General features: G+C 44.6%; 2 protein-coding genes across 3 annotated transcripts in view; one reads left to right on the top strand and one right to left on the bottom strand.

The window, feature by feature from the left end:
- Positions 1–1,161: 1,161 nt before the first annotated feature.
- MRPL1 (mitochondrial ribosomal protein L1) lies at positions 1,162–22,553 on the bottom strand. Of its 2 annotated transcripts, none has more exons than XM_032186855.1 (9): positions 22,501–22,553; positions 21,349–21,433; positions 20,001–20,244; positions 18,156–18,239; positions 16,877–16,948; positions 16,532–16,643; positions 15,020–15,120; positions 8,236–8,317; positions 1,162–5,256 (listed from the first exon to the last, which is right to left on the bottom strand). In XM_032186855.1, the coding sequence occupies exons 1-9, from the start codon at positions 22,544–22,546 to the stop codon at positions 5,093–5,095; spliced, it is 990 nt and encodes a 329-aa protein (XP_032042746.1). In that variant the 5' UTR covers positions 22,547–22,553; the 3' UTR covers positions 1,162–5,092. The 2 variants fall into 2 exon arrangements, with proteins under 2 accessions (XP_032042746.1, XP_032042747.1); XM_032186856.1 differs by lacking the exon at positions 22,501–22,553 and adding an exon at positions 21,582–21,640.
- Positions 22,554–25,740: 3,187 nt separating this feature from the next.
- The window catches only part of CNOT6L (CCR4-NOT transcription complex subunit 6 like), a 29,727-nt gene continuing 27,597 nt past the window's right edge, over positions 25,741–27,870 (top strand). Inside the window, exon 1 of the mRNA XM_032186969.1 lies at positions 25,741–25,783. The gene's annotated coding sequence lies outside the window, so the exon portion shown is untranslated. The remainder of the gene's footprint in view (positions 25,784–27,870) is intronic.

The following is a 27,870-nucleotide window of genomic DNA, read 5'->3' as shown; positions in this document are numbered from 1 at the left end:
TTGGGCCCTTAAGAGTCCTGCTGCCCCACTGTGGACCTGCAGAACATGAACGTAGCCGTGCCAGCCAGGTCTCTGTTCCACTACTCCCTCCCTTCTCGTTTCTAAAGGTGTTTTTCTCACCTTTCTGCACAAAGGAGGAACTTCTGGAACAGATAGCGCTCAGAACACCACTCTTACTGCCCCACGCCGTCCCCTTCTGCACTGTCATTAGGGATTTTGCTAATGACATCTCCTTCACCTTCTCATTTCCATGCATTGTGTGGTACAGATAAAGCCTGTCTCTGCGTTTAGAATGACCTTACTCACTGTGGGACATTTAACCAAGACTTCATCAGTGACACCACCCGGACAAGCACCGTGCTGAGCCCAGATTTTCCAAGTTTTGTTTGCTCCAAACGAAGCGCTCAGCCCGACTCCTTAGGCCAGCCTAACTCCCAGAGCAGGGGCAGCACGCAGCAGGACTTGGCAGCTCTGGGAAAATTAACGAGGGAGCCCGGACCTGACAAGTTCAATCAGGATGTGTACAAGGCTGATGTTACTTGACGTTTTGGAGGCAGCGCTCTGTTACAGTATGGCAGAATGGCAACTGTGGGACTAGTGCTAATGCCACCAGTGAGCAACCCGGGAAACCCCCAGCCAGTCTTTCTTGCATCAGTTTTGAACGCTGCATCTGCAACATCCCTATCCTGCTCTAGCGTTACCTCTGTGCCACAGTTTGCAGCAAAAGCTCTGTGAACTCAGTTTGACCTGCCCAGATTGAAGTTTTTTGGAGTGCAACTAATTTCCATACAAGTCCAGGTTTAGGCTGACAGCCTAAACCCTTCATTCCCCACAACTGCACACACGCTTCCATTGTAATTTCTTCCTTGTTTGGGCACATTTTTCTCTAAGTATCAACCGTGAATTTCAGTCCATTGCCTGCTTCCCCTTAGTTATACAGCAGTTTCATATGGGATAATTTTAAAAGCAATCATACATCATCTGCATTACAAAGTACACTGCAGCACTCCCTCCTTTTCACAAGGAGACAGCCCTGGATTAATGGAGTTTTGCTTTTGATGGAAGATCTGTGCTCTATTTACCTACTGAAGGAGCATTAAGCATTCATTAACAGAAACGCTGGCAAAGGGCTGCCTCTTATCATACAGGACTTACAAGAGCTTAACGTTCAGGACAGATAACCAATTTATGTACTGCCATAACTAAATCAGAAACCACCAAAGCATTACAAAACCACACCTGGCAAATAGTACAGTATTCATAACCTAGATGCAAGCAACACCATCTTAGCTATGCTTACGTGACAATTAAACAGGTTTCCAAGGCACAGTGGCACAAAACCCACATGTACAGCAGTTCCCACTCTGCGTGTTTTGGGACTAAGATTATTACAGGGGAACAATCCCATGTTGTCTTTCTCCTTTTCATCCCTCCTCTATCTCAATCAAGCATTTCAGGATAAAATCATAATATACCCATTTTGTATAATCCCATTTCAGTGTTATAAAGGCCAGGAACATTATCCCTACATCAATTAGTAACACAGCATACTCGAAACTGTAAGATTTTCAGCTGCAGTTGTTCAGGTACAGTTTGCTGAGTTCATTAGCCATTTTTTTCCTCACCTGACCTCTAGAGATTCAGATTTACAGTACTGCCAGTGTTCAAATTTTTAAAGTATGCATTTCTGCAGGAATATACAGTACTCCCCATTTTTATTCTCTGAAAATACATTCGGCAGTCAGCCTGAGATACGTTCACCTGTGTATTTACACTTAAGCATCACTAAAAAAAACAGAACACCCATTTTCTAAACAACAGGCCTGCAACAACGGATAGTAAAATCTGAAATAAGTCAAGAAAATTACAGGAGACCAAGAAACCTAGGCAAATAACATCATAAGCCTAACTTATCTGTATCAGCAGGTATCTTACCTTCATGTTCCATTACAGGCACAAACAGCACATAACGTTACAATATCTCACAGCATTACTCGTATATACAATTTGTTAGTGCTAAAGATGCTGTTTGCTTGCATGCACACATAAAATGTTCTCTTCAGAGTGGAACCCTGTAAAAAAAAAATATAATACTTTTTGCTAAGATTCAAAGTGTTAATCAATTCCTCGTGCACTATTCAAGTTGCACAGAAGCTTAAGAGACATCCTCAAACCAAGGCACACCTCTCATGGCTTGATCTTCTCTGTTCACACCTGTGTACAAACTCCAAAACAAAAAAAAAATCTTGCTGTGTAAGTGATGTACCTTTAGAGGATGCTGTACTTGAACTAATGAAGCTAGACATCATACAGGCAAGGAACTTGTGGAACATGATCATTTTTTTCATTAGAAGAAGTCATCTAAGTAAAGCTCGTCAAAAGCAATCAAGCCTTTTGTTGCAGAGTAAGTTGCTCCTCTGCTCTACGCTGGCATAAACCAGACTTGCCTGCACACAGCCAGTAATCAGCAGAGCCAGCTATTTAAGACACCCTGTATCTTAAATATATTTTAAAATTAAACCTAAACTTCAATGCTAATGCTTTGGAATCTAATGCTTCAAAAAAAAAAAAAAAAATCCCTTGATTATGTATCTTTCTATATCTTCCAAAAGCTGCCAATTCTATCTCAGCTGATCATGGATACAAACGTTTTTATAGGGTAACACCTCCCCCTGTAATACCTCTTTCCTTGATCTAGGTAGAATTGGACCAAATTTGATGTTTAGGTCAGTTAACTTCCCTGAATATATTTGACACACTATTTCTGCCAGTCACACCAACTCACTCCCACAAACATTGGTTGAAATTTCTTCTTTCCACAAGGCACAAGCACAGCCCATAGCCAAGACTGTTTATGCAGCTATTTATACAGCTATTCAGAAGTACTGACATTGCTATTTTGCAAATACTACATAGAAAGTCTACAGCGCAAAGCTTTCCTTTACCCTTAAGACAATTTTCTGATGAACCTGCATAAAGCACTCCACATATTTAAAGAAACAGCAGTGTGGCCTAGCAGCAAGCTGTCAGGCACCCTGACTGACAGCAGCCAAATGCTTCAGATGGAGGTGCAAGGATTTCTAAGCAGATATGGGTAACCTCCTCAAACACAAAACAACACCTCATCTCCAATAAAAAGAATGATTCAAAGCCCCAAACACAGGCTACCCTTCCAATTTTGGATAACCTTATCCCCTTTTATATGGCCTATCCTTTCTGGAATCATCTTAATTTTTTTGATTCATTTCTACTAGCATATGTCTAGCAATGAAACAAAAATATCAGCAAGAAACTTTCCCTAACAATCCTACAGAGGGGAACAAGAATGCCACCTGCTGGAAACAACGTGCAGAAAGCTGAGATAAATTCTGCAGCAAGGTGGCAAACACCTGTTTTTTAGCCAGCCAGTTAAAAGACGCATGGATATTTTCTCTGGTCTCCAGTTAATATGTAAGAACTATGCTGGAAAAGAAAAAAAAGTAGACAAAGTAACAGGTCATTGCCATATAAACTGAATTAAATTGAGCAGAATGACAGGATTACACTACAAGCACACTCATTACTACCTGTTGCAAAAAAAGGGTTGGTGTTTTGTTTTTAATTGGTTTGACCCACACCAGCTAGCCCTCACGAACAAAAAGCTAACTGTGTAAAAAGCTGAAACATCGCCAAGTCAAGCCTCTGGTGTGTGTAAGAGCTCAAATCCCGACAAGAGCTTAATTCATTTGTCAAACTGTGCTATTCCTAAAAGAGACCTTCATTTCAACTAAGAAGCCTTTACCTTCAAGATTTTCCACCAAAGCTAAGTGGTATTCATAGCTACCAAGAGTCAAAGGAACAAGCTAAGCTAATACATAACCAAAAGGGACCCCACAGCCTTTTCTTCTTCTCCCTGTACACTGGCAGAGGAGTTGGGGAGCCTACGCCCAATGAGCAAATCAATATTTTCTAAGCCAAATCTAGTGGTCCGTGCACTCTCAAGATAACTAACCCAGCACAGGACCACGGCCCTATATATCCTAGGTACTCACTGCTGCTCTTACGTACGTGCTCTTCATTCCCAGCTGGTAACACATGAAATCCTCCTAAGGCATCAGCCAGTATTTTGAGGCAAAGTCTCAACACAAAGTGTACCGCAGGAGCCTTCTTCTTAGAGTCACCTGTATAGAAGCAAGACCTCCTGCTGCTTGTTGTGAAGCCGCCTTTTGTCCCCCTTCAAAACACACCCACTTATCCCTTGTGGTTATTTGGAAGCCCATCAAAAGGAACCTCCATTGCCAAACAGAAAGGGATAATTGGGCTCGCTGAGGAGCATACTATCAATTATGCATTGATGAAGTGTTATTAGAAAAAGAAGGTGCACAATCACTCCTCTCGCAGAAGATAACCCGTTTTTTCTGTAGAAAAAAAAATCAACTATTACAGTTTGTCACAAAGACAATCCCGCATTCAGAAGTAGTTTCAGAGTGCCAAGTGGAACAGAAATCCATACATCACACCTCTATGTATGTACATTAAATGAAAATGAAGTGGGATACCATAAGCATCATGCAGGCATGGCTTCCACCAACTCAAAAGCGAACCCAACCTCTGATTTTGTAGAAAACAGGATGGTAAATTAAAATCTAGCTTTTCTCTTGGCAAGTCATACAGCAGCTTTCCAGAAATAACTGTGTTAGCTTCTCTAGGTGAGCTTGGGTGTAACAGACAAAAGCATTGAACAATTTTGCAATTTCCACAGAGTAGAAAACCCAGCATTATAGATGTAACATGTGTTGGTCTTTCAGCTGTAACTATGTTAATTGGATGGCAATACCTCAAGCTTATAGTACTACATTGATTAGACTAAGAACGATTATGTGCGAAGAAAAAGAAAAAAAAAAACACACACAAATTAGGGAGCTTTCAGCTACCAAAAGAAGAAACTTAGCGTCTTCAGTTTTGACAACAGGCTCCTGTTTGTGACATAGTTTCCTGTTAACACAGAATTTAAAAATGAAACGTGTGTATTTATTTTTCCTTTTCACAGAATATGATTTGAAATCCACCATTTGCTTTCCAAGCCTGATCATCAGACCTACAAGGAAACGCATCAGGTACTAACAGATTCTTGAACAGGTTTTTCTTCATCGTCTTCTTCCATTGTTTCTTCTTCTTTTTCTTCTACTTTCTCTACCTCTGGAAGAAGTCCATCAAGGTCCAAAAGCAAGCCTTCACTGGTTGAAGATCTAATAACCAACTTCCGCACAAAGGGACCTACAAAACAAAGGACACCACCAATTCAGTTGCTTCAACAGTTTTGTCTCCAGGCTGACTTAGTACTGATCTAGATCGTGTCAGGTATATTGTGTCAGGTAACAGACCGATACGAGTAGACAAATCATTTCAGTGCAGACAGTTTAACATGCACCCTGCCAGACAGGGCTCAAAATGTACTTCACACGCTGGTGCTACAAAAAGGTAGTAACACGATGGCTACCTTATTCCTTCAGTACCTCGCCAGCAGTTGAGGTAATTATTATTCCAGGGCCTTGGAACATACAAATCAAGCTACACACACATACACACTCTCCTCTAAAGTATAGAAAAAAAAATCAAGTCAATTTGGAATCTAGTCTGACTGGCAAATTACAGATGGGAAGTTCCTGACAACCTAACAGCTTTTCTTCCAGCAAACACACCAATCTAGGATCCAGTTTTCTGAAGAGTGACTTGGGAAGCACATAAGTGAAAAGCCTACTTTTTAAAGGCAGCAGGCATGCAATTCCACAAACAAAACCCTACATAGATTCATTTTTATCCACCACAACATGTAGCACCCATAGCTTCTGCATGGGATAAGAACGGTGCTCTGCTATCCAGTGCTCTCCAAGAAATTATTGGGGTATTACAAAGCAGTGGAAATTATAGCGAGCTCAAGGCAGAAAGTCCAACACATGTTTCCTCCAGAGCAGCAGAGGGGGCAATGCAGGAAAGCTCTGTGAAGTGCAGTCTGATTATCTGTCAATCACACCTGCATTTTGGATTGAAGCTGCACAGGTCGCAAAGGTAAAGACAACAGCATGCATTTGAGGAAGGGGCTGCTAAGGTAGGCAGTGGTTTTCAAGTCCCCTTTGGATTTGGAAAGAAACTGAATAAAACCCAGATGGTGGAGGAAAAGGCTAAGATGTTGTGGTTATTTGTAACACATACATGAAGGTGACTAGGAAGCACTAGAGATGATACATGTCTGATAGCTAAAATAGAGCCCCTAGTAGAAAGAAAAAAAAGGCAAACCAATGCCATAGAGCAGGAAGAATACATTTCAAGCTGAAAAACCTAATAAGTCAAAAGACTGAAATAAAATAAACGATGATAGATACACTAACACAACACACTCTTCCCACACACAGCAAACAACATTCTCTTAGGTCAACTCCAATCATCCTTTCATCTTCATGATGTCAATGCCATCCCTACATTGCTTGAGTGTTCACAGTTCCTTATATATGCAATAATCACGACCTCTTTCTAACATATTAATCCTAGTAAAGATGACCACATGGGCACTGAGTTCATTTCCAACCCTCCACTCCACCCCTGAGTGGTCAGGTCAGAACAACCACATCAAAAAAAAAAAAAAAAAAGCTGCTGTAGGCTCCAAAACACATTACAATTGGCTTTCCCCTATTTGCAGCTTCACAAAAATTAACTAGGCACTTGTTGATCGCGCAAATATTCACACGTAATAGAGTGCACCAAAATAGCCCAAACAATCTTATTTCAGGATCCTACCAACAAATGCTGAAGGAGTCTTTTGACAAGAGGCACTACAGAAATAACCCAATTTCTTTGGGGAGGATTAATTAGAACTACATTATACTCTGAGAACATATGGCTGGTGGTATTTTTAGCCTTGCATTAGATCAAGTGACTTGCAGAGGAACGCCTTTTTAGTGATAACTGCATAGTTGCACGAAGATACACTACTACACATGGAAAACCTAAAACGAACAGAAATCTGGAACGAAGCAACTGACAGTTAGCAAGCCTACCTAGGTTCCCTTCCTGTAAAGATATGCTGAGGACCACACTTGCTTCCTACAAATGGCAAATATTTTTGACCAAGCAAGTAAGAACACACCACAGTAATCAAGCTTGATACCACCAAACGAACAGAAACGTTACTAAGTCCAGAATGGCTGACCCTAACTTAACCAAGTTGGTGTAGTCTACATATGAACCTCATCACTAAAAAAAAAAAAAAAAAAACCTCCTGACTTTCTGCTTTTATTTAGTTTTATTTCTAGTCAACTAACCCCTTATACTTTTATTTGGGATGAAATGCTTCCAAATGCTTGTTTAGTTTGCTTTTCACAGTCCGTTCTGTCCGTACAGTCAGAGCATCAGTAGAAGAGACGCAATTTGATTCTTTTTGCAGACATTAAACCAATATTAATATAAAAATTGGTTGGTTAGATTACAGAAGGCTAGAACACAGAATTATGTTCTTAAATCACTGTTTCCACTCCAGAAATGCAGATGACATCTGTTTTACATTTACTTCAATATGAAAAAGAACAGCTAGCGTATTAGCTGGTCAAATTCTTTACAAAGGAACAGTGAGCAGAACCCACAGCAACAGCATGCCAAACTCCTGCTTTTGCTCCTTTGTAACCTGATCATTCAGTTAGGGAAGGAAAAGAAAAGATTAACAGCGTTGCACCAGGAACAGCAGAAATTTAAAAAACATCTTGGCAACAGAAAAAAAATGGTTGCATATATTCAAACGGGTAGTTAGCATCAGACTAGATGTCAGCTAGATGAAGCACTGGCGTTGTCTTAAGTAACTGCAGGTGGATTCTTGGTTTGGATTCTTTGTATTCAGCTTTAAGCGGGGTAAACCAATCCACCCGTACGCTGAAGACCCCCATGTCTCACAAGGATTCCAACGTATTGTTATAATCCATTTAAGCATCAACCTGCCAACTCAGTTTTGTACATCATCTCACTTCTTTCCTCACACAGACACTTCTGCAGTGCAATGAGAGTTCACGTCAAGAAGAGCAGACACTATTCATGCCCTTATGGGCTGTCAAGCTGTCAAGCCTTAATTCACTGAGTAGCCTAACAGCTCCCTCCTCCCGTCCCAAGTAGACAAAGCAACGAGGTCATTTAATGACACCCTGCTTAACAATCGTTTCTTTATTTTGTTTCTAGAGCTTCAACTAATAGATTGGAAGAACAGCTACTTACCAGAACTTGATGGCTTGAATTTGCAGATATCCTCTAAAATTGTTTTTAGATTGGCAACTATCTGCTCAGAAGGCATATCCAGCTGAAAAAGGATAATACAGAATTAGCCACGGTGATACTTAAAGCCTTAGATTAATAAATCAGTATGTGCTGGATATGAACATATATTTGAATATGTCTTGTTTCTCTGTATCCCTGTTAAAAGAGTTACAAATCCCATTAACGGCCTTACCAAAATGACTCAGAAGTATACGAGGTTGTATTTTTATTGTTATTTTCCTTTTCTCTACTCATGACATTCAATTATTCCATTCCCATGACTGTGTATATATGTAGCTTCAAAGGTGTTTTTAAAAACAACCCACATACAAGTGCTTTTGCGAAATAGTACTGAAATTAAGTACTAAATATTGGCCCCCAGCATAAGAAGGATGTAGGGATCTGTTAGAACACGTCCACAGGAGGGCCACAAAATTGATCAGAAGGCTTGAGCACCTCTCCTACAAGGAAAGACTGAGAGAGCTGGGGATATTCAGCCTGAAGAAGAGAAGGCTCCAGGGTAACCTCACTGCAGCTTTTCAATACTTAAAGGGGACTTAAAAAAAAAAGAGATGGAGAAGGACTTTTTGCTCAGGCAGATAGTAACAGGACAAGGGGGAATGGTGTTAAATTGAATGAAGGAGATTTAGATTAGATGTTAGGAGGAATTTCTTCACTCAGAGGGTTGTGAGGCACTGAACAGGTTGCCCAGAGAAGCTGTGGCTACCCCATCCCTGGAGGTTCAAGGCCAGGCTGGATGGGGCATCCACCGTAGACTGGTGGCTCCTGGTTCTGCCCGACGTGCTCACATAACAAAGTCCTTACACCCCACTTCAGGCACATAAGCAGTCCTTGCTGTACAGATCACAAATACTTGGGAGTAAACCAACACTGCTGCCAAAAAATTAGTATCTCCATCTTTCCTCATCTATTAATCACCTTAAACCACAACTGCGACTCATCTCACCTGGAGTCTCTTCAACAACGAGCAACTCACGAGGAAGAGATGCACAAACCTGAACACCCTCAGGTCAAATCCAGGGCTGACTTCTCTCAGCTCCTGGAGAGCTTAGTGCACATTTCTCAGAGTTAATGTTCTGCTAGCGTTAACGCCCTCCTATGCCTTACTTAATCTCCCTGGTCTCACCCATATCATCCAGACATCTTTATGAAGTCTTTTTCTAGAAGTTTCAGGAGTGGAATTAAGAAAAATGAGCTTTTTTTTTTTTTTTTTTTAAAACAGAATTAGCTTTGTGAATGTACAGACATCACTGGGTCCCATCTTCTCCACTCCCTCTCAATGTAGCACAAGCAGGTTTTAACATTTCCCTTATCCATAATGGTATGCATTACAATAGAAATCTTGTTATACTTCACTAGTCTCCTCCCAGATTTGGTCCATTAATTTCTTTTCATGCTCCTCTGGCAGACTTCTGATCCGAATGCCATTCTTCTGTTACACAGGCCAGTAAGCATTCATCTTTATTACGGTTAGGCTGACTGTGAAGTGCTTCATCTTTCATACATTAACAGCTGTAAAAATTTGTTTGCTAATGCTGAGCAGTTCACTTCACTGACAGGCTCACCATGCTGTACAGAATTCAAAATAAAGGAACACTTGCAACAACTTCAACAATTACAGTAACTAATTAGAAGCTATATATAAAGGTTTGAACAGTGTTTGCTTCCAAATCTTGCACTAGGTTCAAGTCTCAAGCAAGGCTCCAATTCTGCAACTTGAGTGAGCTACTTAATATTCATCATCTGTCACCAAGCCTGCAAGAACACAAAACATACAGAAGCAGCAAGCTGCTCTAAACAGTAAGTTACAATTTCTTCTAAGAACTGTAACACATTATGAGAGAAGACAAACATGTCAACATATGAAGACATCAGTTAATATCCCCTGTTTGATACCACCCGAAAATAGGGCAAAGTGAGTTACATTCCATCACGCAACGTGACACATCCCAAGAGATCGTGTACCACAATTTTCTTGAGATGCAGATGGCTCCATAATGAAGACAGGTAATGCCCAAAGGGTTTTAAGTATTTCAAAATAGCTTCCACATCACCAAAGTATCCCACAGTAACTCTTGGTGTGCGCACAGTCACTGTGTATCAGCACTTAGATATTTAGGTTAATTCTAGCCTTCCCCAGACTGACAGAATGCTCTGGACCAGATCTCCAGAGCTGCGCACACTGCTCTGCTCAGATCAATTCCAGTGGGACCTCAGCATCTAAGTCCTGAGCCACCCTGATGAATAACAATGCCTACAGAGGGAGCAACTGTAAATCTATTTCTAGTCCACTTGGTATAAATACAACCTAACCACAATGGAGCTTGAAAAGATGACAGTATGTGCTAAAACCAGAGCACAAAACTGAAGCATTACCTAACTTTATAGTTGAGGTCGCTTATCTCTAGAGCAGCACAAGGTGCTGTAAGGAGGTACAGGGAAGTTATTTGGTTTTTTGGGGGGAAGAAACAAGTTTCTGCAACAGGACCTCTCCCTACCTCTGCTGCCTAGGCAGAAGTTAGCTATAAATATCCAGCATTATACAAAAGATGTGATGTTTAAAGCCCCATTCATGAAGTCCCAAATCTTCCAATCTTCTAGAGGATCTTTAGAAGGCTGCAACTGAACACACAGAAGAGCCGCTCGGCTGTTTGGTGGATACATCTGCAATTGAAGAAACTAGAAGATGTCCCGCTCTCAAAATACTAGCTTTGGGCTCCAGCTGAGGGCTTCCCACCTGCAGTCACGAGGACTTGGGCTCCCACAGTGAAGGCTGCAATCAGCCAGAAATTCAGAACTCAGAACTTGGGTTCCAGCTTTTCTGAAGACTTATGGGGCAATACAGTCATTAAAAACTAGCCGTTTCAAAAGGGAACTGGAATTTTTATGGTTTTATCTCACGGCATGCCAGAGACCTGGGCTGCCCAGCAGCCATTCAGCCAGCAAGCTAAATCAGTTCTCAAGGCACTTAAACTGGCCTTACAGTTGTGGCATCTGACATGGGGGAAATCTACTCCAAGTCCCCTACTACAGATCTTATAAGACAATCTAACAGAACCATAAACCCACCGACCCCCAGCACTTCACGGTTTAGCTCCATCAACTGCAGGATCTGGAGTTCCAACTACCAACGATACTTTATTTTTTATTTCAGTCAAATGTGAAACAAGTTCATGAAGAGAGACATGAGTTCACAGCTCTGTTTTCTGAGCAAGTACATTTTGTCTCCTGGTGCTAATAAGAGAGGAACAGAGTCCTGTTTTACCTTTTAGCTTATAGCAATGGTGAGGTATTTCTGGAGCACAGTAAGCTGCCAAGCAATTAACAACGGTACTGTAACCAGCATCCCGTAACAATATGTAACCTCTGCATGTCTCTGCATTATTCAAGTAAAACCAGATATCCTCTTAATTTCAAGAGAAACACTTGACTTGGCCGAACTCCAAGAACTTGTCCTCAGATGCCTCTATATAAAATGTGAACTAAATCTCTTTCGAGCAGGTTTAGAGCAACTCCTAACAATTTTTACTTTGCACTGCACCAGCATAATAAAACGACTCCATTTTGCCATAATTCAGGGAAGTCAAATGCCTCTCATGACAGCAAAGGCGGGAACTGGAACATCTCTGCTTTCAGGAACAAAAGAAAAAGCCCCCAAAGCAAGAGCTAAGTGCTGACAAATGTGGCAGATGAACATTTCCACAGAATTGGAGAAAACATTTGGAGGACAGACAGTATCAGTTAAAGAGCACTGACCCATTTTGTGTTGCCTTGCTTTCACTGGCTTCAGCTCAGTTATGAACCTTCCCAATAAAAAAAAAAAAAAAAAAAAAAAAAAAAAAAAAAACATTTCTCTGTAAGAGCCTGGGGACCCTGCAGATATCCTTTTCTCAACCTGGCACTGAAGCTGGCTGCACTTCTGAGATACTAGCAGTGTACAGGAAAGACAAATGCAGGCACAGAATACCCCTTACCGAGGCTGTGCCCTTGGTCCTCGCTGTTGTAAAGTGCTGTTTCCAGTTCGAGTTTACTTCGCTATGTTTTTTGCCATCCTCAGTCCCTGTTTTGTTCCGAATTCAAGCCTTTTGCCACATAGGATTACTAGGAAGACATTACTTCGGTGCAGCACATACCATCAAGAGCTCCACAAGACCTTCAGCTCTTGCTGAGCTATGTATTATTGTAAGGCCCCATGTCCCTCACAGCCTGCAAGGACACTTCTGGCCCTCCTGACACTGACAGACAAGGGAGGTAGGTGCTACTGCCAGTGCAAATTGCCATTTCCAGCCTTAACTCATGTTTTCCACTCCCCAAGTTTGAGAGGCCTCTGGTTAGGTACACCTCTCTCCACACTTCTAGCCCTCTAAAGGAAATGGTGCTCCTGTGCATGTCCCTTCCCAAAATGTATACCCTTCCAAACAAACTCTTAAGTCCCAACTCAAAATAACCTTCCTGCATTTCACAAGAGAGCCAATTCCCAGGCAGCTCCCTGCACATACACAAAAACAAACCAAAAACTCCTTCCTGGTGTCACCTTTACATTTTCTAAAGACAACACCTCCAACGTGGGAGAAAGAATACTTCATAGCAGTCAACAGCAGCCTATCCCAATTCAAAAGCTATGTCAAACCCTCAACAGAAATGACTTCAAGCTGCCCTCTTCAGATAGCATGGTTCTGAAGTAGACACCCCAAGTGTCTGAGTTGTCTCTCTCCTGCTCTAAGCTCTGTGCCTTAAAAGCAGACTTGACATTCTTGGTTTCACAACTTCAGATCTACTAATTAGACTTAACTATTGCCAACTCCCGGGCTTTTCAAAGACATCTCAATTACTCACTACATAAGAAAACACCACTGAGGCTGCTGACTTATGTGGAGGGCGGCATTACTTCAAGCTATGGGCCATGACTGAGCAACATGAGACAGCAAGCAGCACTAAAGAGAAAAGCTCTCTGAGAAACACCGGCTTGGCAGAGTCCCAGAAACATCCACGCCACTGCCTGGAACACAGCAATAGATCTTTACGCTTCTGTGTAATTCACAAATGATTATTTTCTCACTGACAAGGTTTAAATTTAAAGAGCTCTTGATTTAGTGGTGAGCAGACACGCATAACCACTCCAGGCTTCCACCGCCTCCCAGAGCCTTGCCCGTGCCAGATTTCCTCCCGGCGGCGCTGCACAACCAGCAGCACAACTAGGTCAGGCGCAGGAGAGCAGCTTCTGAGGGTGGAGACCTTTTACACGAGCCGTAACCACAGTCATCCTCCGGCGTCCAACTCCCCAAACACGTCACGTCCACTGCGGTGGAGTCACCTCTGCCACAGAGCTGATGTTACCTTACCACAGCTCAACTGCACACAAGCAAACCCCCAGCACGCTATTTCCGATCCAAGATTAAGAGCTCATTCACAAGAACCTGCTATTTACTAATTATAATTAAAAAAAGATGACATCTCTGGCTGCACCATAGCTTCAGAAGTGCTTATGGAAATGCAGAGCCTGAGCCGCCCAGACAAAGAACCTAAGGTGCCCTGTAACAGCAGCAGCTCGTGGCAGTAACAGGACGTGGTTTAAGTCTCAAAAACTCTAACCACAGCAGTAAAGAGCTATACCAAGCACAACCAACTGCAATTGCATGGAATGCTGTCAAACTATCCAAGCTTTGATTGTTGTTATTAAAAAAAAATTTTTTTTTTAGATTAAGTGTGAAAAAAACTTTAAAAGATATTTAATTTGCAGGTATTTTAAAGGCTGATCAAGAGGATTAAAATTAAAGTAGTCCAAAGCAAAAAAATAAAGCTATAGAACACACACAAAACACTTGAAAATATTTTCTTTTTTTTTTTTTTTCTTTCTCCATTTTATCTATGGATTTGAAGTGTTTTATATAGTCACATCAGACTTAGAGACAGCTAAAGATACCTCCTGCCTCTATGAGAATCTAATACATAACATATTTTAGGAGAATAGTCCCAAATACCTCAGTTTTGAGATATTGTACAGAAGAACAAGTCCTTTAAATTCATATGCACAACTCACAGGAGCTAGCCAAAATCAACAAACTTGCTTATCTAATATCACCAGACAGAACTGCAGAGAACAGAAGTCTTGTGAACTTCCTTTCTGTACCAGTATCAGTTAAAGTTAAAAAAGGGTAGGATTACAAATAGACAAAACAGAATGGAAGTAAAACAATTTGGAGGAGGGAAAAAAAAAAAAAAAAAGGAAAAAAGCTCAAGAGCCTATAACAAGAAATAAGATACCTCCCTTCAAAAACCCAGTTTCTTATGACAGTAGTCAAAGCTCAGATTAATTTTATATTTCAGGTGTGATGCAAACAGTTGATTTGTTTCCTCCCCTGAACCAGAACTAAAAGTTCTTAAAATCAAACCATGACTAAAAATTCCCTAAATTAAACCAGCCTTCAATTATTAGGTTCACGTGAATACAGCTTGATCCAGAGATCCCACTCTTGGCATCCTTAACTTCTCAGCATTAGACATGTCTTGCTCTCCGTGGAACCAGCTTCCATTACCATATTTCAGTGACACACAAGGCTCACATCAGATGAGCACGTTGCGCAAGAAAGAGTAAAGTTCTTTTTAGTCAGTGAAACAACACTTAAAATCTTGAAAATGCACAGGTCAAAAACCTTTCTTACCTGTTTTAATACTAATTTCAACTCTGCTCAGTAGAGAACACTTAAGAACTCTCCATACTTACTCTTGCTATTCTTGTCTTGATTACGCGCTCGTCTTCTACCGTGTACTCTAGACCTTCTCTAAAGAGTTGCAGCATTTTGGGGATATCGTGGCCCAGGGAATCTAAGTAAAAAAAAAAAATCCGATTAATGTCTATGAGCAGAGCATAATATACTACTAGAAAAGGGAAAATTCAATGTTTCAGCTAAAGCAGTTGAACTCCAAACAAAAATGTAGTTTCATGAACTGCATCCTCACACATCTCCTATGAAAATCTCTCTCCATATTCCTTCCTTCCTCATTAATCAGCAGACATTAATAGGTGATAGAGTAAAAAAATAAAAAATAAAAATAAGGAAGATCTCACTCCAAATAAAGAACCTGTGAAGAGTGTACATAAGCAGTCATTATTACCTAATTCCTAATATAATTAGTTTGGAAGAATAGAACCTACTGAGTTAAATTTAGAATAAGCCCCAAGCGTCTACCTTGAAAACAAACACTCTGCAACTGTGCAATACCAAAATTACACACTACCTGAAACATCCTGGCCCAGTCCAGCCATTGAACAAGTCAAGACAGCTGTTTTGTTATCTCAGCTGCAGCTCATTTGACAGATTTACAGCACCACCCAGTTGCTTCAACTACAAGTATTATTTCTCCCACATGCCTTTGAGTGGCTCCAAGAGAAAGCAGCCACCAGTAACCTACAAACCAAGCAAGTCTGTAATGGTATAATATAGCTTTTGTTTGTCCCCAGAACATCTGGAGTATCCTGTTGCAACGCTTTGGACAGGTTTGTATGTTTGCCTCAAACATTTAGGAGGCTAAAAACACTGCCTGCAGCCTGTAAAAACATGGTTAGGGCAGCAGGGAAAGGGAATTTGGTTCAAGATTTCGCGTTTCATGCAACTGACACAGCTCACGTGAATAACTTTTTTCCTGTGTTAGAAAGACCCCCAAAATACAGCAAAAATAAATCAAGTCAGCAAGGCAGACAAAATATTCAGAGACATTTGATGCCGTGAGAACCTGATCTGAATAGGAAGTTCCTTGAGCATAATGAAAAGGGAGCGACCACACAGAGAAGTTAACAGGTTATACTAACAAGAAGCATAAATATTGTTATTAAGAAGCACAGAGAGTACATAGAGCAGTCACGTGGCTGGGATCCAAACAACTGCACAACAGTCAGACAGCGCAACTATCAGTGAACATCTTTTTTCCCCAGGGTTGTTTCTATTTTCCTACGTAACTTCACTACATAAAGTTTGCAGTACAATTACAGTTGATTAGATATTAACTAGTTGACAAACTTACCTTGACTGTAATCCCAACATTTTTGTTGTAGGGGAAAGGCACAGTACTAGGTTCCTAAAACAACTTTCACATACGACAAAAGGAGTGGCTCAGTCATATGCAGTCAAATACTCAGTGTAATTATATGTCCTCATAAAAAAAAAAAAATCACCTCAAGAGTTAATCTTGTTCCAGTACTTAGATCTATTAAAAAAAAAATAAAAATGATTCTTACTTCTTTTTGTGCTGGGGTATTTTCGTCTTAGCTTGTTTCTTAATGGTATTAGTTTAGGCATTATTGCAGGAACAGCTACATAGGAGTCCACTTGGATTTCATCTTCCAAAATCTGCAATAAAACAAAGTAAAATATATTTAGGAACACAATAAATTAACCAAGTACACAACTTCTATGTACAAAAATGTCAGAGCACAGAAGCCAGTATCTTACTCTTTATATTGGCTGCTAACCTCAAGCTAGAGCTGGCTGGACATGAAGTTCCTTGTTCCCTCCTCACTTGGTCGCTGTTACAAGCTACAATGTTTAATTTAGATAATTCTTAAAAAAAATAAAATAAATACCCATTTGATTAATTCAACTCCTCCTACAACAGCAGCTCCATTCTCTCGAGCTATTTCAGCTTCCTGCTCATTCTGTTGAGAGAAAAATAATTTGTTAGCATGCCTACTACCAATTAGTCTATACCAACAGCACTGGATAGGTTCTTTATCTTGACAACGCGATGTAAGAACAGACTATATACTACTTAAGAAAGGAAGAATGATTTAAGACAAACCAAAGATGAAAAAAATATATCTGACACTGGCGATTTAGTATTGTTCACTTCCAGACTTAATAGAAAGCAATATTCAAGCGTTCAATTTGTTTCTGGAGAAAAAAAAGAAAAGAAAAAAATCATCCCTTTGGGGAACTGCTCTGTTACAAGCCCTTTCTCTCTGATTGTCAGCCTATGGAAGCTTCAACCAACCATCCACTAGGTGGAGTCAACATGTGCTGTTACTCAAAGCTAAAAGAAAAGCATGAAGCATGCTTCTTAAAACCACCATATAATACGGCTATTTACTTCTGAAAGTGCTAGTAAACTTTTGCTTCAAATAGCATTTAGAAGTTAACTTTGTTTTTCTTGTTTTCAAAGGTTCATCAACTAAAGCCAGGGCACTTCTCTAGAGTCATCTCATGGAGGTTATTTTGTTCGAAAGATTAACAGGCAAAGGACAGCAGCAAAGAGGCTGAACTAGCCTCACACAGATGCTACAGAGGCTCTCCACACCATTTCATGTCAGTGATCTCCTAGCATGGCAGATGAAAGGTTTGGGGGTGAGGTGGGGTAGGGTTGTTGCATTATTTAGATTGGTTGTCTGTGTTTTGTATTAGAGAAGTTACTGAACACCACCGCCACTCAACGGCAAGCCGTTACAGCATAAGCCACTGTGAGTAACTCACAATGTGCACTGCCTACTAAGGCTTCAGACAGCAAGGTTAGGCACGACTGCTAAACCAAACTGTCCACCTTTATTACAGGATAATCCAAGTTTTTACTCTGCAAACAGACTTTAATCATTTCTCTCCCTCAGTCACACCTATGCAGATGTTCACTCCCTGCGTGCATTGCTAGAATTAATTACGTGTATGTAGACAAATCAACATGAAGGAAACTCGAGGTGCTTGTTAACACTTTAAGGCACTGCTGAAGATGAATCCTCAACAGGCTTGAGAATCCTGCAAAGCATTTAGAAAGCCTTCCCAACACAAGGTACAACGCATACAACACAACTAGGTCCCATGCAAGAGCACACTAGGCTCGTAACACACATAACCAAGTAACTCGTGCTTACCCACCTCTGTGAAAACCAGGACCTTATTCACTTCATCTGTGAAGCGATACGGAAGAAGAACAGTGCTTGCAAATGGATCTACTTTTTTCTAAAAATTAAGGAAAAGATTGAAACAAAAAAGAAATCATGACTTCAGCGCAAGTTATACTAAATAATTTTGCATCCACGCAAATGCACGGATGCAAGCATCTCTGACTAAACATTTTTACCCACAATATATTTGCACATAATAATCACAATAAACCAGCACAATGCACAGATTCTGACTGCCTTTGTAGGCCTGGTTTGGAGTAGCAGAATCTACACTTCACCAACATAAAAATCCGTGATTTCTGTACGCTGATACTCGCCCAAGAGAAAGGGGCTGGGGTCAGCGACTCCCACACATGGAACCGCTGCCGTGCTCAGGTGCTGTCAGTAACACAGCGGGGTTCTGCAGTCACAGCTCATTTAAATTAAGTTTCTGAGGAGGTAGTGGCCAGTGCATAGCATCAGCAAGAAATGTGTCTCTCACCAAGGCTTAAGAATGCCTCAGTGCTACTGGAAGCAGGAACAAGAGGTCTGTGTAAGCATAAACTTACCTGGCTCTAAGTGACCCTGGTATACCAGAGGGATATTTAGTTACATGCACAAAGAAATAAACTTGAAAGAGACCAAACTCTTTTCTAGCTCTGAGGGAAAGAGAAAGTTTCAGGGAAAATCTAAACTGGGCTAAGTGCCTTTGAACTGACAAAAGGGAAGACTGGCAATAAGAGCTAAAATACTCCACCAAGACAACACTCAGGCCAGACTCCTAACAACCTCCTCTGAAGCTGAGAGTGTGAGAAATGTCACCTAGGAAAAATTTGTTGATACTTTTTTTCTCATTTCTTAACCAGCGTCCTCTGAAGAGCTGCAAGGACACCATCCACTTCCAGTGTCATGAAAAGTGCTCACATTGACATTTCCACTTAACATGAACTTGTCATTAATCCAAGCCAGAAAAAAAACAAATAGCTGCAAGAAACTCCTCCAGAAATGATGGTCTTAGCAGCCTAACAGGAATCCTGGCTCTCTTGCACTTCATCAAGGTAACAGAGCAAGTCCTTCTGCTCTGGATTCAAGTCCAGTCTGTTATACTGACTAGAAACTGGTACCAACTGTGGTCAAGGGAAGTGAAACTACCTCCCATTAATTGCTGAGGATACCGGCAGCTCTTTGACATGCAGCTATGTAACAGGGCTCATGCGTGAACCCCAAAGATCCACAGAAATAAATGATGAAATAAGGTTCTTCAAAACAACAACAAAAAAAGGCTTCCCTTTCACTACCTCTTGGTAAAGAAGAGCTGTGTGTGCATAAGTGCCTTCACTCCAACAGTACCCACAAAAAACACCATAAGCAAACAATACCCTTCTTTTAAGGTACACGACTGAAAAACAAAAATAAAAACACGGCAGGGGACAGAGACGGGAAGAAGCTAATCTACACTTCCCCCTATAACAACGAATCCAGAACAAAATACAAGCATGATTTTGGTAACACACCTTCAATTGGAAAGCCTAAACAAATGTGAAGTTCAGTTTGATCTGTTCTGCCTGGACCTGATTTTCAGCCACGTAATAGCCCATCTTTGAAATTCTTGAAGGTGCCTACCTTGACCCCAAGAATTTGAGCCATACTTAATAAGCACACACGCAATAAAGGCATAAAGCCACCTGCAAAAGCAGACTGTACTCTGACAGTAAACAGAGCAGTTGGAAGAAGCAGCTGAGAAGGCCAACAGAACCATCTACTCTACATTTAAAACACAGCCTTCCCACGTTGAAAAAAAAAAATCAAAACACCTCCTTATCCTTTTCAAACTTACCTTCTTCTGCAGCACCGTATCTAGAAACACATTAATATACACATACTGTTTGGGGTGCGTGAAGTCTAGTTCCTGAAATTTCTTTAGCATACCAACAGCCTCTTCTACATTATAGGATGGCCGCTTGTAAAGCCACGTCAGGTATACGTCATCCACTGGCTTGCTCATCAGAGGCCGCCTGATAATTCCTTTTTTCTTTTTTGCTTCTTCCTGCTTGGCCTTTTGTGAACCTTTTTTTGCATTTCTGAGACAAGAAGAAAACAAACACCATTGTTAGATCATCAGCAGAAGAGTCTGGCACTTGCTTCAAGAAAAAGAAGTAAACGCTGTCATATGTCAGTTAATTAACGAGTAGTTACTAAGGTATGCTCTACACCCAAGAGCAAGTAAGGTCCTTAAATTCACTCCAATCACTTGTCTCAAATGGCGAAGACAAATCAAGCTTCCAGTGGAGTTAACAAACACAAGCCCCAGTCTTTAACTCTGCTATTTTGAAAGGCTTTCAAAACGAGGGGAAAAAATAGAGGTAGAAAAGGATACTCCATTCCTCTATTAAAATGAAGGTTAAAATTGAAAAAGTTAACTATATGCCAACGCTCCTGGTGTACAGCATGCTCCGCTCTTCTGTGCACAGAACCCATTTTTCTTCTCCCACTTACGCAGCGGTATCAAATTTTAAGAAACATCAAAGCAATGTAGGTGTCTAGCTGAGGTCACTTGGTTTGTTCAGCTTGGGTTCCACACGAGGGGCAGGCGCTGAGCTCTGCTCTCTGGGGACAGTGACAGGACCCAAGGGGACGGCATGGAGCTGGGACAGGGGAGGGTCAGGCTGGGGGTTAGGGAAAGGGTCTGCACCCAGAGGGTGGTTGGGCACTGGGACAGGCTGCCCAGGGCAGTGGTCAAGGCACTGAGCCTGCTGGAATTTGAGAAGCGTTTGGACAACGCTGTCAGACATCTGGTCTGATTTTTGGGTGGTCCTCTGCGGAGCCAGCATTTGGGCTCTATGATCACTGCGCATCCCTGCCAGCTCACGATACTCTGTGCTTCTGTGATTTTATGATAACGTGAGGCAAGAAGGGGAACGGTCTGAACCCAATTCCATAAGCTCAGCAGCTTCCACGCCGACACGACTCCTCCAGCTGTCACCCATCCATCCTTTTCCCGACCACCCACCAAACCCCACCGCGTTTCCCCCCACAACCGCTGCACTCCTCACCTGAACCACCACCAAAAACCCTCCCTGCGGGCCCAGCCTCGACCTCCCCTCCCCGCGCTGCTCCCCTGGGACCCCCCCGCTGTTTAAGCCCCTGAGAGCAGCTGGGGCGAGGCCAACACCTCAGGCACTCACTTGGCGGCCGCGGCGTAGCAGCAGGCGGGCTGCGGGGGGCGAGCCGAGGCGGCGGCCAAAGCCCATCGGCAGTGCGGAGCCAGAACTGAGGGGAAAAAACACAAACAGCGCCTCAGCCGGCCGCCAGACCGCTTCCTCAGGCTCCCTTCATCCCCATCGGGGTGAGGGCGAGGAGCACAGCGGCCGGCTGCACACACACGAGCCCCGGGAACTGCCCCCCCCCCCCCCTTCACCTCTCCACACGCAGCGGCCGCCGGCGGCCGCCATCTTGCGCGCCCGCCCCGCCGAGCCCTTGGCGGCGCCCCCGCCCCGCCGTCCCCCCCGCGCCGCTGCCGGCGCCCGGCGTTCCCCCGGCTCAAAGGTTCCCCCCCCCCCGTTTCGCTCTTTTCCTTAAAGCCGGGAAAAACGGCGCTGTTCCCGCTTGGTCTAAAGGCAGAGCAGCAAAAAACGCCCCTCGGTGCTTGCAGGGGGCTGGGTGGTGCGATGTGTGTGAAGGGAGGGCGGTATGAAGGGGAGCGTGAGGCACCGCCGCCATGCCCAAGTCCTGTCAGGCCCCGCGTCGCTTTGCCACAGCCCGCGGTCCGTGGCGGCCAGGGGAAAAGGTTTAAACTATCGTGGTTTAAGCTGAGAGCAGCCAAAACCTGAAACGTGCCACACAGAGCTCACCATAAACATAATAAAACAGAAACGAGGCAGAAGGAGTCGCGGGAGAAATGCACCGCGTGTGCCGCTGCCAGCCTGCCGCGGCTGCTCCCCGGTCTCCTCCCGCTTCCCCTGCCTCAGTGCCCACACACGGGGACGTCTCCGTGTGCAAGAAGCTCCCCTGTGGGTTAACATCGGCTGCTCTGCTCCAAAATGATGCGCTGCGAGTCCCTAACAAAGCTCTGCCTGCCCCAGACGTTGGCTGCCTACAAACCCACCTGTGGAGCAGGTAAACTGGATGCTGAGCTGCTCCAGTACACACCATGAGCTGTATTCCAGTCTCCTGCTCACTAAAGGGGCCCACTTATCACACTGACATGCGCTTTGCTATAAATACGCTAACTTCTGCAGTTTCATTCCCTCCCTGATGAACCTGGGACCAAGAATATTCTCCAAATTCTTTTTTTTTTTTTTTTCTTAGAACTCAGAAGAGAGGTTTATCTATCTCACCTATTGGTTTGCTCTGAAGTGTTTGTGAAACATCGACACCGGACATTTCTCTTCTGAACAGTGTGTTCTCCAGTAGCACGAGTCCAATTTTTCCCTGTAAGCTTCTTTCTGACTTTAATAGACTCTGATGTGGGTCTGACCCAGTCTGCCATATTCTCTTGCTGTTTAAGTGCCTTTGTGCTCCCTCACTTCTGACTGCGAGGCTGCCACACTCACTGGATGTCAGAGCGGGAAGGGGTCTCAGCCCAGATCACCGTGCCCCTTTGGTGAAGAAAGAAACACAGCTTTAGTCTCTACAGGGACCACGGGGAATGGGTAGTGACCCTGCTGAAGGCCTGGCAGTTGTTTTGCAGGCAGCTGTTTGATGTTTACATCTCCTCGTGCATTCCCAAATACGGCAGGGAGCCTCTCGAACTAGAATTGTTATTTTTAAATCAGAGTAGCTGATGTTATGTGCATATGCAAAACATGGCATAGCAAACCTGATACAGGTTTCTCCAGTGTAACTGTTCACTCTGTATCCCAGGAAAGGACCCAGGAAGATGGGAAGATACAAGGGTGACAGGAGAAAGAAAACCTCCTCAGTTAAAAAGTCTTAATGACAAGTGAAAAAGTATAAAATCCAAGCACGGAGGCAGATCAGGTTTGGGCAATGGGGTTTCTTTTTGGATGGGCAATAGGCACCTACGTATCCTTATAGTGGTGGCAAACGTAATACAAGACTTACCATGCGAGCCTGCTTACTATGCACGTGTGATCGGGTAACAACCCGCATCCTTCACCCTGTTCCTCCACGACTTCTGAATCCCCTCATGAGCTTCCCATTTGTTCAACAGAAGGTCACTGCTGCAGATCGTGGGGTTTGGCTCTGTGGTGAAACACAGGCTCACGGTTAACTTGTTAATGATTCTTCCGTATCACCTGTACGGATACTCTGAATACCTCCTGTGCACAGCGCGGTGAGGAACCCAGACATAACAAATTTATTCTGCAAAGGAAGCAGGGCCTTGGGGAGGCTGCGGTTTGCTGTACAAGTGGTAGGGGAGCCCCCAGGAGATGCTGATCCTGCCAGCGGTGACCCCGGGCAGGCCACTGGCAGAACCTGGTTTCTCAGTTACGCTCCCTTTTGAGAAGGGAGGGAAACAGTACCTGAGGTGAGGGTGGCGAGGCCCTGGCCTGTAATGGGAGCTGGGAAACTAACAGAATGATTAACCCAGGCAGGGGAAAAAGGGAGGGCACAGTCCTCCTTCACTTGCTCCGCTTGTATTTTTTCAGGGGAGAGGAGTAATGAGCGAAACAGTTAAAGGCACCAACATCAAAGAAGTCAGTACCAAAGCCTTTAACAGGCTGTATGTGATTTTTCTCTTAAGAAAGGCAGGCCATTAAACTTCTATTTGAAGAGGCTTTTTTCTTTCACCCTCCTTTCTCTCTGCCCTGCTCTATATGTCTGTGCCTGCTCCCGCTTACTCATTTACTCCATTTGCTAACAGAACCCCTTGAAAAATCGTGGAGGCTCCCTCCACGCTTCTTGTTCTCTGAGCATAAATGAGTCTGGCACAAGTCTAGAGAGCTGCAGAAGAAATGAGTTTCAGTAAGAACTGCTTGTCCTACCCTACAGCTCCTCAGCTGCTCACTGCGAGGTACCTCACAGGTACTTCCCAGCAGCTCTATGCCCCTTTTGTTGCCAGTTTTTCCCCCTCATCCCACAGATGAGCGCATGAAGACCTACACCCCTCTCCACCCCTGGTTTCTTCTTTTTTTTTTTTCTCTATTTTGAATCCATGCTCTGTCCTCATGCAACACCCCTATTTTTCCTCTTTGAACTTGGCGACAGCCCTGAGAAAAAGGCAACCTCCAACTTTGGTGTGCCCAACTGCAGAAAACGTGCTCTAACGTTGGCACGCTGTTTACCTGCGTCCCCGTGCTTCATCCGCCCTCAGACACGTACAGCCACACGTGTACGTCTGTACAGCCACAGTGTGGGCGCCCGAAAGGTTTTGCAGCAGACAGACGCTTCCTTTGGAGAAACAGAGGTGACGAATGTGAGCTGAGGCACCACCTACACCCTCAGTGCTCGGCTTCTGCCTCACGCTCGGCGAGGGGCCCGCTCACCCTGACATCTGCCTCACTTCCTCAGCTCGGCAGGCCTTTGTGGGGTGCCCTCTTCACGTAGGCTCTGGAAAACATTCCTCACTGTAATTAATGGCAACAACTAGCTGTGGAGGGCTGTTTACCCTCACTGCATTGGGTGGCTCTTAATGAGTGCGGGGTGGCCTCGCTGGGGTTGTGGCACCATTTTGGGTTGGGGCACCACTTTGGGGTCCCATCACTATTTGAGGGTCCCTTCACCATTTTGTGGTCCAGCACCACTTCAGGGTCCTGTCACTGTTTGATGGTCCTGTCACCATTTTGGGGTCCCTTCACCAATTGAAGGCCCCGTCACCATGTGAGGGTCCTGTCACCATTTCGGGGTCCCATCACCATTTTGGGGTCCCATCACCCTTTCAGGGTCCTGTCACCATTTTGGGGTCCCATCACTGTTTGAGGGTCCCTTCACCACTTTGGGGTCCAGCACCACTTCAGGGTCCTGTCACCATTTCAGGGTCCCATCACCATTTCGGAGTCCCGTCACTATTTGAGGGTCCCTTCACCATTTTGAGGTCCTGTTGCTATTTTGGGGCCCTGTCACAATTTTGGAGTCCCGTCACCATTTAAGGGTCCCATCACCATTCTGGGGTCCGTCACTATTTGAGGGTCCCTTCACCATTTTGGGGTCCTGCCACTGTTTGAGGGTCCCATCACCACTTCAGGGTCCCTTCACCATGTGAGGGTCCAGCACCACTTCAGGGTCCTGTCATTATTTGAGAGTCCTGTCACCATTTCGGGGGCCCGTCACCATTTCAGGGTCCCTTCACTATTGAGGGTCCCTTCACCATTTCAGGGTCCTGTCACCATTTCGGGGTCCCGTCACCAAATGAGGGTCCCTTCACCACTTTGGGGTCCCGTCACTATTTCGGGGTCCCGCCCCCGGCGCCCCGATCACCCCTCAGTCCCCAGCCCCGCCCGCTCCCTCCTCCTCCTCCTCCTCCTCCTCCTCCTCCCCCCGCCCTCCGCGCCGCCCGCTCCTCCCCGCCGCCACCGTCCCCGGCTCCCCGTCCCCTTCCCGTCCCCTTCCCGTCCCGGTCCCCGTCCCCGGCGGGCCGCCGCCCGCATGTCGTTGCTGCCGGCCGCCCCGCCGCCTCCTCCTCCTCCTCCGCCCCGCCGCCAGCCGCGCCGGATGCAGGTGAGCGCCGCCGGGGCCTGCCCGGGGAGCGGGGCCGCCATGTCGGGGCCTGCGCCGCCCGCCCGGCCGCGGGCAGCGGGCAGCGGGGAGCGGGGGCACGGCCCCGGGCTCGGGGTGAGGGGGGCGGCGGGGGGCACGGGGCGAAGCTGAGGGGGAGACAGCTCGGCTCCAGGGCGCTGCTGGCCGCGGGCGATAAGGAAAGGGACGATAAGGCGGGTATTTTTAGCCGCTGCCGCTCCTCCGGGATGGTTGTGCTGCACGATCTGTAACAAAAAACAAACAAACAAAAAAAAAAAACACAAAGTGCGTTTCTTTGCGTGACGCCTGCCCTGCGACAAAAGCCCAGGAATTCCTAGAAGCTGCAGCCGAGTGTGCAGGGCCAGCTCTGACAGGGGAGGAGCGTGGCCTCTACACGGCCAGCGCCTTCATTCCTCCCTTCTCCCCGTAACCACACCGAGCTGGGCTGGAATTGGCACAGAAATTGGTGACTTTATCCCGTAACGCTGCTGCTCCGTGCCCTGGGACAGCTCCGTGCCTCGCCGTGTGCGTGACCCGTGCTGCCGTGTCGGTTCATCCGCACACAGCTTGTGCTCGAGCATCTGCCGGGGCATGAAATCTCCTGGCCCGCTGTCTTCAGAGCTGGTTGTGGGTGATACAAGGCCTCCTGCAGCCAGCCAGTTCGGTTTAACTCAACCAGGGGGATTTTGCAGTGCTTTGCTGCCTGCCTCTCGCTGTCTGCTAAACGCATCCCGTCAAACGCTTTCGGTTTTGTTCTCGCTATTAAAAGCGAGAACTTTTTAGCACCACGAGTGCCAACGTACAGCAGAACTTAATTTATTCGCTTTCGCCTTTTCTTCCTGCAGGGGCTCCTGCTTTCTAATTTAGTTTGTGAATTTAATGTACGATGTCAGTGGTTGAAAGGTATTGCCACGTTCCTGGGCTAAGTTTAGGTTTCTTCTCCCCTCGGAAGCCAGGATGCTAACGTGCCCACGACACAGGAGCAAGAATGCTGATCGTCAGGCTGTTGGTTGGAAAAAGTTCATGTGGCAGCGGCCTGAAAAACGCGAAACTTTGCAGATTCACTTCGATGGCTGTTGAGCTTCACACCAGGTCTATATGGCAAACTTCTGCTGGCACAGCTCTGTCTGCGAGCGCGGTGACAAAGTGTGACCCGTGACTGACATAGCTGTGCCAGCAGAAGCCCCAGCTGTAGATGCAGTTATCTGCACAAGTGGACTTTTACTGATAGAGCTTGTTTTCGCTTGTAAGGGTGTTTTTTTTTCCCTGTGCTGGTAGCAGTGGCGTTGTCAGGAAAGCACAAGTCCTGCAGGGCTGAGGGGACCTGGTGTAATCAGCCGTTCTGCTGCCTGCCTCGGAAGGCAGGAGGGGTCAGTCTGAGTTTGGTGTGCGTGGCTCTCCTCTCCCCGCCTGCTGTCACTAGGAGCTGGGTAACTTCTGCAGTGGGAGTTCTCCACAAGTAAGTGGTGTTATGACTGCTACTTGTTTTCTTGCCTTGCAAGGGTATTTATAAAACTCCGTTTCGTGTGATAAGCTGGGATTTTTTTATCGTTCAGACTCTGGTTGTTTTTCATTACCGGTCTTATTTTTACAAAAAGCAAGGCAGGCTTGTCTCTGGGTTTGCCAAGCACAGCAATATTTAGCTCTCACACCAGTCTGGCCAGAAGTAAGCCAGAACGTGATCCCAACAAGGTGTGTGTGGACTCTGGAAGTGAAGTGAAAGGGAATCAGTGGAGAAAAAATAATTAATCTGCACACCCGGGTGAGTCTTTACTTAATTTACATCCAAAACATGGCAAAGAAAAACTTACAGTTAGGTAGGTCGCAGCAGCTGCTGCCTTTTGTGTTCAGAGTCAGCGTGCACAAACGGGGAGGCGCGTCTCTCTTCTTCCTTCTGCAAACATTTTGTTTTAAGTGGTAACATGCATAATTCTAGAGCAAATTTCCTTTAACCACACAAACCCACTGCTTAGCTCAGCCTCAGTCTGCTGGAGGCTTTCAGGTTACATAAGTTTAAGAGGGGGGCTAAATGCAAATGAACGGTTTGCTTTTTCTGTACCAGAAGGAGA

The sequence above is a fragment of the Aythya fuligula genome, chromosome 4 (genome assembly GCF_009819795.1).
Source record: "Aythya fuligula isolate bAytFul2 chromosome 4, bAytFul2.pri, whole genome shotgun sequence".
In the NCBI taxonomy this organism is placed as follows: Eukaryota; Metazoa; Chordata; class Aves; order Anseriformes; family Anatidae; genus Aythya; species Aythya fuligula.
The sequence above is the reverse complement of the archived record's forward strand: the minus strand, read 5'-3'. Positions and strand labels throughout refer to the sequence as shown.